The sequence below is a fragment of the Triturus cristatus genome, chromosome 7 (genome assembly GCF_964204655.1).
Source record: "Triturus cristatus chromosome 7, aTriCri1.1, whole genome shotgun sequence".
Lineage (NCBI taxonomy): Eukaryota > Metazoa > Chordata > Amphibia > Caudata > Salamandridae > Triturus > Triturus cristatus.
Genome location: NC_140590.1, coordinates 711,047,256 through 711,065,716, shown reverse-complemented (window position 1 = coordinate 711,065,716; position 18,461 = coordinate 711,047,256). Strand labels below are relative to the sequence as shown.

The 18,461-nt window shown below is 48.8% G+C and overlaps 1 protein-coding gene across 5 annotated transcripts in view; it reads left to right on the top strand.

Annotated features, from left to right (window-relative positions):
- Positions 1 to 18,461, top strand: part of BAHCC1 (BAH domain and coiled-coil containing 1) — a 411,074-nt gene that overhangs the window by 247,160 nt on the left and 145,453 nt on the right. For 3 of the 5 annotated variants that reach the window (XM_085617382.1, XM_085617381.1, XM_085617385.1), the window contains one exon: positions 8,718 to 8,891. In XM_085617382.1, coding sequence (XP_085473508.1) covers positions 8,718 to 8,891 — 174 coding nt within the window. The remainder of the gene's footprint in view (positions 1 to 8,717; positions 8,892 to 18,461) is intronic. The other 2 variants (XM_085617383.1, XM_085617386.1) reach the window with 1 other exon arrangement.

Here is an 18,461-nt window from a genome sequence, read left to right as displayed (position 1 = left end):
CAACTCTCGTTCCCAACCTCACGTGTGTGTTCAGTGCTTGAATCCCAGAAGGCTCTGTCCTCAAATCACTACCGTAGGGTATTATCACACCCCTTCTTAAGTCATCAATGGCAGGCTCAAAGAGTCTCGCCAATTATAGCCCAATCTCTAAACGATCAGTTCTTGGCAAAATCTTTGAGAAAGAAGCTACAAAACCAAGAGGAACAAAGCGAATCTTGACACAACCACCAGCAGATCCCAATGGGCATCAAAACCATACTGACCAAGAGGAGAGAGTACATTCTCTCACATCAAAGGATTAAGATCAGCAACCAAATCAGACACTAGTTGATCTCTCAGAGGAATATGCCGCAGCTGACCCTATGGCCGTACGTCACAATATCCAGCACAAACATATTGTACTACCAATATATTGCAGCCTAAGTGTCGACCACCAAATATAGTGAAGCTAACAATGTATACGTACGTTTAGGTTTAATTATTCTTAACTCCACATCTATGTACCTTGATGTTACGTATATTGTCGTGGTACATGGATGTTGAGTTAAATATAGTAACTCTATGCTTGCCAGTCAATACTTATTTTGGTAGCCAATATTCTGCTAACGATATCTGGTGGCACGATATTTAAAACGCAGTATTCAGGTTTTCATGAAGGCTCTAGGACGGGGCGGAGGTCAATGTGCTCTAGCCTGGTCTGGTCCACCTTCCTTGATTATAGCCAAGAAATATAAATTGGATCAATGACTTCATCCGCTTGGAAAGTGCCATTCGGCGTTCCACAGCGCTCAACATTCTTGGCATGGCTGTTAAAAAAGGCAGTCCTTGGCAAAGGTCCTAGATCACCACTACCAAATGTAAGCCAATGACTCGCCGATGTGCATTCAATGTTCGATGAGTCCCAAGATGTCTAGAACAAAATAACAAACTGCCTTACCACATGCACCTCTGGATGCAGGAAAATAATCTTTATTTGAACGGAAGAAAGACAGAAAACTTTGTGTTTAGTGGAAAATACCAGGAGTCCATCCCATTCAGATGGCCTCAGAATCTAGAAAGTTCACCACCTAAAAACACCAAGTCGGAAAAACGTGGGCTATATTTGACTTCGACCAGTCTTTTTCATAAATCAGCAATGTACTCAAAGATGTCAAGTTATACCTGTTTATTTCTCTGAAACAGGTACACCATTACAAAATCAGGCAGCCGAATCATGCCTGACTTTAGAAAAGCATGGCGATGCAAAACCTGGATTGAAAACGCTTCAGTCGCAGTTAGTACAAGAGATAATATAGTTCTGTATATTGCACATAAAGCTTATTGGATGAAGAACATGGGGGAACATTGTAATTCTAATTGTATTTATATAGCGCGTACTACCCCTGACAAGGCCTTGAAGCGCTTTTTGGTGGGAAGCACGCTACTCCGGAACTCAAAGTTGATTTGGGGTAGATTAGAATATGGAAATATAAATTGTTCATTGAAGCGGTTGACATGTGAATCTGTTAGTTGGATTGAATAGGATAAAGGAGGGAAGATTCTAGAAAGTGTTATTTGGAAGATCATAGTAGTATAATGAGGGAGGGATAGGGGAGGAACAGTTTAGAAAGGGTTATTTGAGAGAGTATAGTGGTAAAATGAGGTAAAAATGAGGTTGGGGGGTCAGAGATAAAGATAGAGGAAATATTGAGCGAGGTATAGGATGAGATGTAAAGTACTGAATTGGAGAGAGTTTAAGCTTTTTTTTCTCTTTCGTGGTAGTAAAGTAATAAATATATAGATAATTAACTAAATAAGAAGGTATACACTTATAAGGAAAATAATAATGTGATTTAAAGTCACATGTACATGAATGGATAAATATTTAAAAACTCGGACCTTCAAGAGTTGCTATACATAAAGCTAATTTATTTATTCTTATTATTTTTGCTTTTTTTAATGTGTTTATTTATTTATGTTTACTTATTTTAATTTTATCATACTTACAAAGTGTGATAGATAAAATAAAATAAGACAGAGACCCATAAGTATATAATCAAATAACTTATATACGTCATCACACATAGTGATAGATAAAATAAAAGCAGACACCCATAAGAGTATAATCAAATAATGTATATGTACACTGTGCAGTCACTTATATACATGTTAAGCATACAATAATATATATGTATATACACACACACACACACATATATATATGTATTTATTAACCATAAGTAATGTAAACAGACCTATAAGAATATCCGTATTTTCTTTAACTGTTGTAGTATATATATCTTTGCAAAGAAATGCACATATTTAAATACATCCATATAAGACAATTATGCATGTTTGCATGCACAAGCATATGCTGTACATTTGTGTTTTGAGTATGGTGGTCATATAGGGAAACACTCAAAGTCTTGCCGCTGTTGCGTCCCAAATGGAAATCTACAATCAGCTGCATCACATTGGATACCCAAGAAACATTTGAGAGACTAAAACATAAAGGCAGATCTCATGCCACATAAGGCCCTAAGGAGTGAATTTTGTTGTGACCCGTCACCAGATGGGAGAACCCAACTATCTATGATCAAGGAACTTCTAAACAGTAAGCTCTTCAGAGCGGCTCCTGAATAAATCACTGAAGATGTGCTGATGCGTGATGAATGTCAGTCAGTGATCACTCGTCACATATCATTGGACCCTGGCTACACTAATCACCAGTCTTGAAATTCGAACTGTACAGCGCTGTGAAGTAACCACGAGGCATCCAAGAGTGATATTTAAAACCCCAAAATGAATTAATGATTATATTTCCTTCAAGTATATTTAATGGGATAGTCCCAGCACTTTTCAGCAGGGCTGAAATATACATTACAGAACACAAAGTGCACTTATCTTATGTACAGTACCAGCATTTTGCGCTATACTTTTAATGTGACGTCACCTCTTCTGCTTGAAGGGGCTGCAATACTTTTATGAATCAGTGCCAGAGTTTATGATTGGCCTAGTCTTCTTTTTAATAGAGCAGCATTTCCAATGGAGAGAAGATACAAATGCAATGGGTCAGGACCAGCTCTTGTTAGCACTGCTGCTGCGCTGTTGATGAGACAGCCGAAGAACTTGACTGAATGAATACAACACTTATACAGTGCACTCCACGATAAAGTTGCCACTAGGCTCTTCTCGGCAGACCCACTTTTGGCGCAATTGTGCCATCTTTTTCATCTTGGCACTGTGTCTCCCAGCACTCTCTGAAGAGCTGCCACACTTTTAATTAGACACTACTGACAATTCCAGTGGGCCTCCTAGTCTTTTAATGGGACAATACCGGTTTATCTCACCAGGGCTGCAGTACTTTCATGGGGCAGTGTCGACCAAGGAAGCTGGTGCTGTTAGCCAGCCTTTCAATAGTCGCTCTTTTTCACTGCTTGCTGTGAATGCCAGAACCCCCAAAACACTTCAAAGCACTGCTTGTCTTGTTTGGGAAAGCCAGTGCCCTTTGGTGACTTAAGCTGGCAGTGCCATGAAAGTGAGGCTGGAAGCACCGTCTGCCCTTTCTATCCTTTGTCATTCTGTTTACGGAATAAAATCCATGTCTCGCCAGCAGAAATAGCTGTACTAAAATCATCAGTGTGGATCTCTGAGCTGTTTGGTTTTATAAATATATTAATTATAAGTATATTTTCTCCAGTATTTCTTCCCATCTGTTTTTATTCTTGTGGGGATGTGGCCTCCAGTACTGAAGGCATTATTCCATATGAGGTTACGTTTCGAGGCATCAAGAACCGGACAACTTACTGGAGATGAGGCCTCCTCAGTGATGTGTAGCGCTAACACAGCCTCATTGTTTAGGCCTCACCTGCCAATAATGCATGCGCTGTCACTGCAAGCGGTATTGTTAACTTTAAGGGGCTTGGAAACCGCCCATTGCTTACCATTCGTTGGCTTTATTGTCACTCTTCCTTGCTGCCTCCAAATTGGCCAGCAGATATCGGCTTCACTTCCTCTACTTTTGTGTGGAGCATGAACCAAATACTGATTGACCAGCCTAATTAGTGCATTTCCGCTGTCTATCCACTGCTTGCTCTGTGATTCAGGTACTAGTTTCTTCATTTGCTTCTGTTATCCCTGTTGCTTGTTCCCCTCCCACCCTTTCTGCTCCTTGTTGCTTCTTCTCCCCCTCCCGCTCCAAGTGGCTTATTCAGTTCTGTGTTGCTTCTTTCCCTCCAGCCCCTGCTCTGTGTTACTCCTTCCCCTCCCCCCTGTGCTCTTGCCGCTTCTTTCCCTCCCCTCCCCCCTGTGCTCTTGCCGCTTCTTTCCCTCCCCTCCCCCCTGTGCTCTTGCCGCTTCTTTCCCTCCCACCCCCCTGTGCTTTTGCCGCTTCTTTCCCTCCCACTCCCCTGTGCTCCTGTTGCTTCTTCCCCTCCTACCCTACATGCTCCTTTTGCTTTTTCCCCTTCACCCCCCGAAAAAAGCGCCATGACGGGGCCAGCACTGGTCACGTCATAGTGCTTTTTTTTGTAACTTTACTTTTAGACATGCTGCACGGTCACACTGCTGTCCAGCTAAAAGATATTGGCGAAGCTAATAGCTCTCCCATAGGCAAGACCTATTGGCTTTGCCAATGCTTGTCTTAACACAGCATCCGTTTTCTGCTGCGTAATCCTGTTGCTGTGCCGCCCCGCATTCCTTTCGCCTTGACACATTGTGTGGCTGCGTTGAGGTCAGCTCTTCACAACCTGGAGTGGGCCGAAGGGGTGGGAGGGTGGCGGGGACTGGGCTTGGCTCTCTATGAATCCTTTTCTGTGTTATAATGAAGGCCAGTGCTGCAGGCACAGTCAGTGTAGTTTACAGGCCTGACTCACTGGAAGTTCCCTCTAACAGGCCCTGGTCCGGAGGTCTGCTCGCCTCCACTGAGTAATGCCCTCTCTGGAGACGCAGTCTTCGACCCCTACAGTCTCTGCCCAGTGGTCACTCCTGGTCTTGAGAAGGCAGCGGGGTGTGGAGGTGGGAGTATACCACTAACGGGAGATGGGGGTGTGTGGGGGTGGAGTCACTGTCAGGGATGCATTTTCTACTCTATTGAAGAGACATGCATTCATTAAACCGGGGAGGAGTATCCTTGCACTGTATGGCAGGGGGAGCAGCAGGGGTCAGTTTGGTATCTATGGAGGCTTTGGTTATTGATAACTGGCTGTGGGATTGGGACCGTTCAAGGAAATGTATATTCCAAGGAGGAAATCTGCGTAACAACAGACATTAAGCATTGTTAAACATAGATGACATGCATGCTCTGACACTTAAACCAATGCATGGATGCATGGGTGGATAAACCCTAGATTATGTTCATGCATGGGTGGTTACATGAATGCATCGATGCACGGGTGATTTAATAAGTGGTGAACAGAATGGTTTCATGGATGCATGGTTATTTATGGGTGGATGGGCGGATTTGTGTATTGTTGAATGGATGCACAAATGCCTAAAATGGCAGCCTGAATAAATGACGAGTAGTTCAATGAAATCATGTATGGTGAAATGGCTGGTTGAATGGACACATTAAGTGATAATTAGGGTATATATGGCTGAATTGGAACCCCTGAAGGTTTGATGGGTGCATTGGTGGTTACATTAAAAACACAGCGTGGGTGGGGGAAGGTTTTGGTAAGGTGGCTAGGGGGGCTACGCTTGCTCATATTTCAGCAACACTGAAGAGGTGACTGGCTGGTGCCACTCACTGTAAGGCAGGCCTGACATAGGACCGCCCCGCGCCCCGCCCTCCAGACAACACTGTCTACAGGTTTACCTGTCTACAGTACTGCTTTGGAATCGTCGTCTAGTCAGATATCGGGAGTTGGGGGAGGGAGGGGCTGCAGCTGAGCATTGAGACACGTGGGTAGACCCGTGTGCATCCTTTGAACAATCCAGGTATCCGTCCGTGCACCAACAACCGTGTATTCATTAAGCACCTTTTTAAGCATGTGTGCATTCATGTAACCACCCCTGCACCAGCATAATCACGAGTTTATCCACCTATGCATCCATGACCCATCCATGCATCATTTGAAGGTTGAGAATATTCGTGCAGCCCATGCTTAACTCCTGTTCTTTTGCTGTGTTCCGCTGTGAAATGTACATTAACGGAGCTGTGTGAGTGTCAGCTGTATCAGTCTGGGAACACTGCAGTCCAAGGCCGAGGGGCCTTGTGGGGGTAGGGGTCTGTGGCGGTCTGTGATGGCGGTGATGCATGCTACCGATCAGAACTGAGGTGATTGGTGGGGCTAGGGCGGACTTTCATCGGGGTCGGGGAGGTCTCCTCTCGTGGAATGGCAAGGCGGGCAGACACTGAGGTGGGGTGGGGGCAGGGCCGTTGAGAAGCTAGAATATTTTTAGTTCCCTTGTCCCGGGGGTTGGGGGGCGGGGGTGTAGTTAGAAAGAATTAAACACAATAGTGCCTTCAACGTACTGTCTGCGGGGCCCAGTTATGTGTGCATGCCAGGCGTAAGGGCCAAGACGTTTCAAAACACAGCACATCCCAGGAAGGTCTTTGGTTTTCCTGAGTTAAAAATAAAAGTTTCACTTTTAGTACATGTCTCATATTAGCTTAAGGCCGCCTGCCAGCTCGGAGCCGAGCAGGATGCGGGCTTCTCTCCAAGGGTGACGGGAGATTTAAATGTGTGTGTGTGTGTGGGGGTGGGGGGGGGGGGATAGAAAACAACGTGTGATGGGGCCGGGGTGTGGGGGTAGAGTGAAGAGAGCTATAGTGGTAAGGTGTAGATGGGAAGGGAGGTGCTAAGGGGCTGCAGCCGAGGAGAGTACGGACGGTGATAATGACATTAGGTCGGGAGGGGGTTATGGGGACGGATAGTCAAGCATGTGGCATGTGAAGGGAGGGTTGGGTGAGAAGGATGGCGCGAGAGAGGAGCGGGGGCGGGTGATGCGGGTGTGGACGTGGGCGACTTCTTTTCTATACTTACCTTTTGCAATCTTAGAAATCTTAGATCTGGCCAGAGGGAGGAGTGGAGCGTTCTCTGCCAGGGTCCCGCGGTCCTGGCTTGGATGCTTTTCCACTGGGAGGGTACCCGAGGACTTTTGTAGAAGATGAGCCACTGTGGAGCGAACAGCGGATGCCACTTGCTTTGTAAGGAGGGGCTGGGGCAGAGTCAGTCAGATGCCCTTTTATGCTCACAGAAAAGACTTTACTGCCGTTGATGCATGCTTATCTGTGAATGGCCACGACGTGGCGCTGTTTTTCGCCGTTCATTCGTCGTTCCTTCGTCCAGAATTAAGTGACAGGTCGGCCCTCTTAAATCCCGGCTGGCCTGGAGCAGTCAGTCCCGTCTGGAATTTCATTGATATGTGACAGGCACTGCCTCTGCAGGCGGGAGCAACCGGGCTTTGGGAACTTACCCTTTCACTAGAGGTCAGTCCACTCACTCTGTACTTCACACAGGCCAGTGCCACCCAGTGCACTTCACATCTGCAAGAAGAGGCGGGTGAATAGACTGGAGGTGTGTGGGAAATCCGCGGAGACTTAGAAAACATTGGGACAAGCCCGGGGCAGGTGAATACATTGTTTCAGGCCGGGGAACTGAAAAAAATGGGACAGGAAGGACAGCAGAAGAAAATATTGGGAAAGGCCGATGAGCAGAAGAGAAGAGTGAAAACGGCAGGAGATTTTGGGGCAGACCGAGGAACAATTGAAAATATTGGGACAGGCTGGGGAGCAGGGCAAAAGATTCGGGCAGGCCGAGGAGCAGTAGAAACGACTGGGACAGGTGGAGGAGCAGTAGATTACATTGGACAGGCCGAGGAGAGGCAGAACAGATTGGGGTAGGCCAAGGCGCAGGAGTAAAAGATTGGGGCAGGCCGGAGAGCGACAGAAAAGATTGGGGCAGGCCGAGGACAGGAGAAAAGATTGTGGGCAGGACGGAGAGCAAGGGAAAATATTGGGGCAGGCCTAGAGGAAACAGAAAAGATTGGGGCAGACCGAGAGGCAGCACACATGATTGGGGAAGGCCGAGGCGGGGCAAGAGAAAAGACTAGAGAAGGCTGAGGTGCAGAAGGGAAGCTTGGGGCATGCCCGGGAGCAGACCAAAATCTGGGCGTGGCAGCAGAGCTGGGGCCGCTTGGAACAGGCCGAGGAGAGGAGTGTGATAGGCAGATAAGCCTGGCCAGAGAGCAGAAGGGGCAGCCGGAGTTGTGGCTTGCGAGGGAGCAGGGGAGGCATGGCCCGGGAATGTTTGAGGCTCTGGCCCTGGCAAGAGCGGGAGAAATAGGCGAGTCTGTGTTTGGACCATGTAAAAGTTAAGGACATCGTTTTTCCATTCTCAGCCTCCCGTGCTGTCCATGCACCTCTTTTCCCAGGCGCTGGAGGAGGGGCGTCTTCTGGGTTCCAGACGGGGCAAGGGCGCTCTCCAGCCCGGTACCACGGGAAACACGGGGGCTGGCTCGCGGCAGGTCCGCCAGAGATGGGGCACATGGGACACCAACAGGCCAGGACATGGAAACTGCAGTCTTGATTTTATAAGTTGAGTGGGTTAGGCGCTTGTCGCAGGAAGTTTTATTTTCCAGGCCAGTAAATAAAGTAAGTACAATTGAATTCCGTGGTAAGGAAGTCGATATCTGGAGACACATCTGTTGTGTTTGTTATGCACGTGTTGAAATATATGATTATTGACTCTTATTGACCCTTCATCTTGTGCTAATATTTGGATTTTTCATTCCAGCAGGCAGCATGATGGCAAACTCCTCGGCCTCGCTCATGGGGACCTTCCTTACCAGTGGCTTGGGGTCAGCACCTGCGCACCCGGCGGTCCCCACGTCATCGCCCTCCGAGCCCTCCTTCCGTGGGCCGCACGCGGCGGGAGCCTCGCAGCTCTGGTTCTCCCACTCCCACGAAGGTAAGCGCAGTCTCGGCGCCATGTTGTTGCCCCTCGTTCGTTCCTTCTTTCTGTTCCGGTCTCTGCTGTGGCCAGTGGCCCTGTTAGGACAATGAAAATGAGCAGAACTCCTCCGCCAGGCTCAATATGTTTTCTTTTTTTTTTTTTTCTTCATATTATTCGAGGGCTAAAAGAGACATTGGCGTCTACGGCTTGTAGGCTGTAAAATGTGCGGCTTTAAAAAGCAGGCAAGACGGGGACAGAATCCCTCACTGCTCATGTCCAACTGGCTTTTGTAACATTTCAAGGGAAGTCTCCCCTTTCACTAGCACACAGTGCACGTGCCAGACCCGTGTGGGGCCCAGTGGTTGTATGAGTATGCCCCAAAGCTTCCCTGTCCTTGTTGGTTAACATCTCCCAGAGACTGGCCTCTCGGGACAGTCTAGCCCCGACTCTATGCTTTCTTCTGCAAACACCTGTAGTGTAAAGGCAGCTGATACATTTCATTTGATTGGCATGTTTTGCTCAATAAGCATTATTACAAATTGATTTTGTTTCACATGCATAAGAATACACATTTACAGACACACAAATTAACACACACGCAGACACACCAATGCATGCTCACATTCACCCATGCACACCCACAAACCTATGGAGGCACACATCCCCATATATGTGCCACCATATGCAAATATACGCCCACATGTGTGCATATATTTGAATGAACACACACACATATGCAGAAACACATTCACAACGTTGTCGTATTGCTCTACGTGGGGCGATGCACACATAGCATCTAAAAAATGTAAATGCCCATGAGGGGACGCAGGAGCAATGGAGGAGTGGACGAGGGAACGGGAGTGATGAATTAAAGCCAGGTAGTCCGAGGAGGGGCAAAACAGCCCAGGAGGGAGAGAGCAGCATGGAGGAAGAAGCAGACGACAGAGAGCAGCATGCTTGGGAGAGGGCAATATGGAGCATGCAGGGGGGGGCGGTGTTGGTGCGCGCAAGCAGCACACGAGGGAGAGAGCTGGAAAACATATGCACTCTTAAGGACTGGTAAAAGAATATTAAAAAAGTAGTTCCCTAAATGTGAACAGTGGAAGGATACAAGTCATCCAGTCAAAGGGATGGTAAAGTGGCTGTGCTCCAGGGGATGGACAAACAGAAGGAAAAGGCAAGCCATTTAATAAGTGGCAAGTAAATGAGAGTGGCAATTAAGGCATCCCATGGTAAGCAAGGGGTGGGCTCTAAGTGAACTGTCATTTTTAGTAAGACCACAGTAGGTCTTTTGCAACCGTACAGCTTGCGCTGTCTAGTACTCAAAACCTAAAAATATGGCAATCACCATAATAGACACCTTCTTTATAGATCTCAGGCAAAGAATAAAAACATAACCAAGAATGACAGCTTCCTTTGGAGCCCTTGTCTAAAGAATAGAAAATGGTTTTTAGGGGCAGCCCACTCAGGGATGCAAGCAAATAATAGAAGAAGGACTAGAATGTCAAACTCCAAATAAATAGAACTAGAATGGCTTGTTCATTGAGATCTCTCCAACACAGGAATAAAAGGAGTGCATACCATAAAACCCAAGAGCTGCCCTCCAAAACAGAAACATACCAACTGCCTGCACTCTATGTGCCCTCACTCAAGAACTATAATCAAAATCAGCTCAGCAGACAGACCCTTTTGGCCTCTAAGAAAAAATAAATGCTAGAATATTGGACCATGTTCCCTGTCAATGCTCAGTCTGATGGTGTGTTGGAAAAGCAGGAACCTGTAGGTCGTTCCCACACACCAAATGTGCGGAGGAGAGGTGTAAAGCATTGGCCGTCACCTAGGAGTACCCGTGGCCCGATTTTTCAGAGCAATACCAGTTGTGTGGCCGTGTGGGTGAACTCCGTGTGTTGGTTCACCTACTCCCCTCCAAATGAATGCTGGATTGAGCTGAACATTGGGGTAACATCCCGACCAGGAGCGCTTCCTAGTATTTAGTTCTGTCCTGCCCCAGTGGCCTCTATGCGATGTAGTGTTTCATTATGTAATCCCACCCATGCCAATATTCCCTTCCTCTTGTTTTCTTCCCCTAAGTTCATTGTTTGTAAAGCTCCAGTCTTTTTACTGTAAATTAATAAATACCTTAGTGACAAAAAAAATAAACAGTTTAAAAAATACAGTGAAAAGAGTGTATTTCAGTAAGTTTAGGAGCAGCAGTCACGACAGGGTTTCCACGCACACAAGCCGGCGGCACTACATGAAAATGGTCCATGCAGCAAGGCCTCCGCGAGTTGAAGGGCTGAGACACATGACTGGCCGATCCCACTCAGGGGCTTCGGCCTATCAGAAAGCGCCTGCTTTCCAATGCATCTTGTGCCCCTGCCGGTGTCATGGCTGTGGGAAGGCAAGGGAGAGCTACACAAAAAATGTCAGACGAAGTAAAATAAACAGATTTGGAAACACAGATAGTTTGAAAAACCTGTTCAGCAGATCGACAACGAGGTGCCGACAGGTGCGTGGTGCCTGGCGGCTGAAACCTGTCCTGCCACCTCCAGAGAGGGTTCTCGGAGTGGGGGAGAAAGGCCCGACTACCATGCTGGTTCCTTGTTAAAGGGGCATCCATTGAAGAGAGATGAAACACTTCTTTGCCTAGTCCCGCACCCTAACAATCAGCAACAATAGACATTCTAGAACGATCCTTTGGATATTGTGGCTCCCATTGTGACTTCATTCACCCAATGACCCTTGAAGCTCAAAAGTCTTTGGCACAGGGGAGGCAATATGGAAACGCCTTAAAACATCCCACCTCAGGCCTGAGAGGCCCTTTGCCCACCGGGCACAACCGGTCTCCAGGCTGGAGGACCCTCAGGCCACGGCACTCCCCAGGCCCTGTATCTAGGTCTGTGGGTTTCCCTGATTGGTGGTGCCAGTGGAGAGCGGGGTAATTTACTGGGCACCTACCTAGGCGCTGGTGGCGGGCATTTGCTGGCCCCCTGTGAAGAGCGAAGAGCAATAACACAGGTGTGGCTTACCATGTGGAATACTTCGTCGTGTTGGTGGAGAGAATGAGGTCGCGCGACTATGATGCAACCCCCCCCCCCATGTATGGATTATATGGGGGAGACCGTGGCAACGCACCTCCAGCTGGACACAGCAAGACAGCTTGCCTGCCAAAAGACAACATGCGTCAGCACACATTGCATGAAGGAGGGAGCGTAGGAGCACGCCTGCTCCAAGAGGGAACGTGGCAGTATGCCTGCTGCATAAGAGTGTGGCAACGCAGCTGCGGCCTGCCTGCCTGAGGCCTGCATCTGCAGGGGCGAGCATGACCGGGTGACTGCACTGTCTCGAGAAGCCATGCAGCACGACTGGGGAAGGTGTCTTTGTAGATGCCTGATGCAAAAGAGAACAGGGCATGGTGCCCGCTGAAGGGCGAGACGTGGTGTATCTGGCTTACACAGGAATGTGTTGCATGAAGCACCTTTGCAGCGTGCCCGTCTGAAGGAGGTCTCATGTCTGGTGCAAGATGTAATGCGACTGCCTGCCAGCTACAGGCACGCCCACCCCAGATGCGCCCCCAATGAGTGGCAGTCTGCTCCTTCACTTTCGAAGAGCAGTTTGTGGGTTCAGCTCACTGCTTGGCGTACTGCCTGGCACGCTGCCCTCGGGGTGTCTCGCGGAAGAGTTCACGGGTTCAGTCCAGAGCCTCGCATTCTCCTCCGGCTCTGGAGCTGACGCTTTGCCCACCGAACAACTTTTAGTGCTGTCCATGCCCCCTCACCCCTCTGGTGGCACATATTCCCTCGGTTCTCATGGGGTTTCCCCAGCTCCTTATGCCATTCTGCGAGTTTGCCCCGGTGCCCTGCGCTCGGCCTGCTAGCTGCCGGGAGCACCGCTGCCTGGGCACCTTTCAGAAGGGCCCTGCTGGGCCCTGAACTGCTCCAGTGCTGTCTCCTGGCACTAGAGCCGCTCCAGACGTGATGTCGCGGGCACTTGGCAGAGGGTGGGAGAGGCGCTGTGTTCTCCTTCGCTGCCTCCGGGCTGTGAAAATACCTGCCGGCGGAGGCGCGCCTGGCCCCGTGCCCGACCGCACGGCCGCGCTTGTGTCTGGGCACGCTGTCCCGGCCCTGCCCCGTCTGTCTGTGCCCTGCCTTGGCACAGGTCACTGCTCAGTCTGCAGGGCGCGGCGTGCGCAGCCAGGTGTGTGTGTCTATCTCCAGGTGAGGGCAACGGAGCCAGCGTGTAGGGTGAGCTTGTGCACACATAGTGCAGAGACACGGGACAGGAACAGTCAAGTGTTAGTGTCTAGCTAAGCCTGCACGCCTGGGTGGTCCCTGGGGGGAGGGGGCTGCATGTGTGTGTGTGTAAAACGGTGTCTATTCCGATAGGTGCCTAGGGAACCCAGTTTGCATACACTGAGTGTACAGATATGGCTCGACACTTGGGGTGCCCTGGGATCAGTGCGTGAACAGGTGAGACAGTACACACAGAGCCGTTGCCGGGTGGGGGAGGGGCAGTGGAAGGTGCATGCGTATGTAAAGCCTTACCTCCAGGTGTGTGTACAGATACTGTGTTTGGTTCTGCGTGTACATCATTGTACATTGAAGGGTCAACATACATGGATGTGTGCTTTTAGCTTATTGTGTAGCGCTAAGTCTGAACATTAAGGCACTACAATGGGAGCAGAGTGGGCAGTCGCATGTGTTCGTAAAGGCGTGCAAGTGGTCGTACTTTCAGGCGAGTTCTAAGCTGTGTGTATCCTGGGTGGGATATGAGTGCAGTGAGATGCATTTGTGAAGGTTACATACACATCAAGAGAACCATGGGAAGTTTGTGCAGTCAGGCATGTGTGCACACATATGATCGTACGTCCTGGACGGTCTTGAGACGAGTGTTCTTGGTAATGGCGCATGTAGGCAGTTAATATTCGGGGGTCTTTGTTCTTTGTGTGTTTGTGTGTGTGTGCATCCTGGGAGTCTCAAACAGTTTTGAGCACGCTTTGTCTATTGTGTGACAGTGGTGTGATAGAGGTGGTTATGTGAGTGGCACCTTGTGGTTTCTAAAAGTGTGCCTGCAGGACTGTGGATGAAGGTGGTGGTTCCATGGGCTGAGAGGTGGGTTCTGAGTGTCTGCTGCGTGTGTGAGACGTTTCTAAAAGAGACGCCAAGACTTCCCTAGTTTATATTTATATATCTCAACTTTGCTTGAGGAAGAGAGTCTCAGGAGATTGTTTACTATGCAAACAGAGACAGCCAAACACAGATGGAAATTATGAAACCACTGCACAGAAAGACAGACACTGAAAGTCAAGAGTCAGGCTTTTTAGAAGACAGGCAGAGTGGCAAATGTTTTCAGAGAGACTCAGGTTTGGTAGCATCCGTAGTGAAAGCCTCCACAGACAACTTCACACTGGCAAATAGACACACACAGGGATAAGCGCACACTGCTAGGGAGACGAAGATGACCGAACACAGAGGTTGGCTTGGGCTCCAGGACTAGAGCTGTCTGTGCGTACGGGTTGGGGAGGGTGGCAGAGTCTTTTTCTGAAGCTGGGCCAAGAAGGGGCGTGGTGTGTATTAAAAGAAGCACTTTCTGTAAGGCAACTCTCACCAATCCATCATGGATGTACCGCTTTAGTTACCCACCTTTAAAGAGTGCTTGACTTTGTATGCCAGTTCAGATTTCTGCATGTTCTCGGCATGAACAGCAAAGCTGGGCTCTGTCTTTATGGTACCTGTAGCCACGAGTTAGAGGGCGCAGGCCCTGCAGGTATGTCTCCCTGATGCTGCCTCAGAAATCCTCGACACGTACCTAGACTCCTGCGAACCCCCATGAAGCCACTCCGGTCTCCCACCCCGCCACCCTTGTGGGCGGTGGGGGGAGAGAGATCGAACGCTACTACCATGGCCTCAGGGGGACTGACATGGCTACCAATCTTGCCGCAAGCTAACCAGCGGGGCGACGGCTCTGGCACGCGGCTCTAAGCCCAATGGGTCTCGTTGCTACAGTACCTTTCTTGTATGCGCTCTTTCACCTCTTTCTTTCTGCTTCTTTCTTTCTATCATCCTTTGCCTAATTTTCCAGCAATGTCAAGCCAGAAGGGATTAGCAAAACATATATCTCAAAGTACCTGTAAACACTGCTCTGCAAACTACGTTTGGCTAACCTTGTAACAGAAATGCTAATGTATCTGTTTATATAAAATTAATAAAATACTTTGAAATGAAAAAAAGAAATCCTGGAGTGAAACGAAGAGGGTTTAGCGCCCTGGGCTCTACAATTCCCTCAAACGTGTTTGAAATAGCATCTTCTCAGCAAAGCAGCAGCCTAGAAGTCCCATGGTGGAGTCTCGAGTGGTAAAACTCGAGTCCAGGTGACGCTAGGTTCGGCGACTGCTAGGCCAACTGTTATTTAGAGGGCACCGCCTGAAATCTGAATGTCTCTCTGCTCCCAGAAGCCCGAACACGTAGTAAAAGAACGCCAGCTCTCTCTTCTGCTGCGATCCGTTGGAAGAGGCTGTGTGAAAGGTCCGACTGTAAACACTGTGGGGTGTAGAGGGTCTTACGTGCGACCTCCAGGCGCCACACTATCTCTCCAGTGTCCATTATTTCCAACTCTCCAGTGCCCTGATTGCTACCACTGTCACCCTCATACTGCTGACATCTACCGCCTCCCTCTCGGATTCCCTCCTTGGCTTCCGCCTTCTCACCTCCAGGTCTGCTCCTTCCCGTACTATCATCTGGCCAGACTCCGGACATTTACCCCTCATAATGCACCATGGCTCGGTCCGGTGTGAAATCTAAGACCACTTCACCCACGAGGCTCCTTCCACCGTTGCTATATCTAATCCCCTTCTTTCCTCTCTGCTGGCCAGTGGCGGCTACTATGTACAGCTGGTGAGTGTCAAAAAACCAAAAAAGACTTACCTTCCTCCGCGACACGATGTCCTCCTGCGGTCTTCTACTACGACGCGGGACCCAGCAAACTCCCCTAACCAATCCTGGCGCTGCTCTCACCAGCATGAGAGCAGCACCAGGATTGGTTGAAGCAGCCTCACTCAGCGCTGGAGGCATGCACATACTCTAACCCAGCTGGGTTAGAAAACTTTAAAATGTGCATGTCTGACTGTCCGTTGCAAGATGGCCAGTCAAAGGGGCATGCACCATTTTAAAGCGCACAGCTCCTTGCTGCAGACACTCGGCAGCACTGGCCCGCCCCAGCCCAACACGTAGTTTGGGAGGGGTTGCTGAAAAATAAAATGGCAATAAATAAACTTTATTACTACTTTATTTTTCAGCTCTGGCCTGGGGCTTTTCTTGGGGGAGGGGGGCTCCTCTGCTCAAACGGGGGAGACGCCCCTGCTGCTGACCCCTCTTTAACACCTCTGCCTCCTGAGGGAACATAACCTGACATAACATAACCACATGTAACAAACTGTGCTGCCCTCCTGGTGACCTTGATGAATGCCAGGTGACGTTCTGAGGAGTCTCTGGGATGGGAGTGGGAGTGGCTCTGCCTAAGGGTGTCTGGGTAAGTGGAGGTCCTGCTGACAAGTCCCAGCAGGCAGTGCGCCGGGTAGCGGGTCTGAAGCAGACGTGAAAGCCAAGAACTTTTATGAACAAATCTCATTACGGTTGTTGGTGTCTCTCCTGGCCTACCGCGCTCTGAGGATGCTCTTTGTAAAAACAACCATAAAAAACACAGCCTACATGCAAGGATACAAAAGTATTGGCTCAGAAATTATGCAATTAACACGTGAATGAATTCAATATCTTTAAATAGAAAATGGCGTCTCTTAAAAAGCGATGTTCACATTAGCTCATATATTAAGTGAAGAATGACCTACACCCCCTTCAGTCTCCAAATAAATATTTATTGTCTTTTTAAGGATGTATAGGGGGCGCCATTAGCCCTCCATCCATGTTACTATGCATCTACAACAGGCGTGGCACATGCCTCTCTTAAAAGGCGTAGGTCACCTGCTTTTGCTCTATAAGCATTGCACCAGCAGCTGCCCCAGCCCCTCCAGATGGATGACTCCTTCCCTTTTGCCCAGGGCTCTTCCTCCTCTTCACCCGCTTTATAAGTAGACTTGAAGAACATGTCCCTCTCTACTTCCTTCCTTGAGGAGCATTCCCAGCCCGGCAGACCACACCCTACTTCCCCTGCAGCGGGGCGTGTCTGAGTAGGCGAGGCACCTTTATTACTTTTCATTGCTGGCCTAACTATGTTTGGCAGGGGCATGTTTTCTGTTTTTTTGGGGGGGGGGGGGCATGTTTTTTTTTTTTAGGCCTCTTTAGGGCTATAGTTAAAGAGACTTTGGCAACAGATGCCCTGGCACCCCTGAAGTTTGACAGTGCTGTAATTTCAGAGTGGGCAGACAAATTAATCGGTGGTGCCAGTCCGATCTCCATGCCACGCTCAGTCGTCACTGTGCTGGCCCTTGAAAGCATGTGCCAGTGACTCTGAGCACCCTTCATGCCCAACAGCAGCCAAAGGATGGTCGAGGAGGCAGTGGGCGACGGGCCAGCGTCGCCCATGCACATTCCTTGCTCAGCAACCTCACATGGCAGGTTGGTCTGGCTTCGACGCACATTGCCGGGGTGGCAGGCTCGCTGGGCTGAAACGAGAAACAACTATTGACCATGTCAGTAAGTCCGGATTTTGCCAGAACTCTTCATCCGATCTTCATTTCACAAAGAAACAGAAGCTGGGCTACAGCCGAGGCCGCGTTTGCTGGCCAGACCTTCCACCACAGTCCTGCATCTGGATGGGATTAAAAAAACCGAAACCATCAATCATTCTTTAATGATAAAGGATTCCTTTCATAACTGAGCAGAGATAGCATGTGACAGTGGTATTCGGAGAGGGGTCTTTATATTTCGAGCATCAAGGCACCATAAGCAATATGAGGCAATGGCATAGTGAAGCAGCATTGTCTGGTGTGTTATGCTCCATTTCCAATCCTGTTCTAGTATGTTTCAATAGTTTACCCACACACTGTAAGGCACTGTATGAGCCCACACAGACCCCAGCCGCACCAGAAGCAGGCTCTCTCTGTCCCTCTCTCTCTCGCTCTATCTGTCTCTCTCTCTCTCTCTCTCTCTCTCTCTCTCTCTCTCTCTCTCTCTCTCTCTCTCTCTCTCTCTCTCTCTCTCTCTCTCTAAATAAATATATATATATATATTGCCATTGGTGAAAAGTGCTGGGGAATATATATATAGAGAGAGAGATAGGTATATAATGTTATAAACAACCATAACTGCTTTTCCTATGGGCCATTCTTTCGCACTCTGCGATAGACATAGACTGAGCTCTAGGTATGACACACTTATTATTGGCCATCACCAAGGTGATGATTGCTCCAAGGCTGACTGGTGTACCCGTGACCTCGGTCTTTGACACAGTGCTGCTGCTGGCACTGCGTGCACGAGTTTGGAAATGTACCCTCGTCGCCAGGGTGGGAAAACATGCCTCGCTTCTCTGGAAACCTTGTCCTCCGGTATTGTGAACAGGGTTGTCTAAGTACAGCTGAAGTCCCATTCAATAATATTGTATTCTGTGGTATTGTATTTCTATAACGCCTCA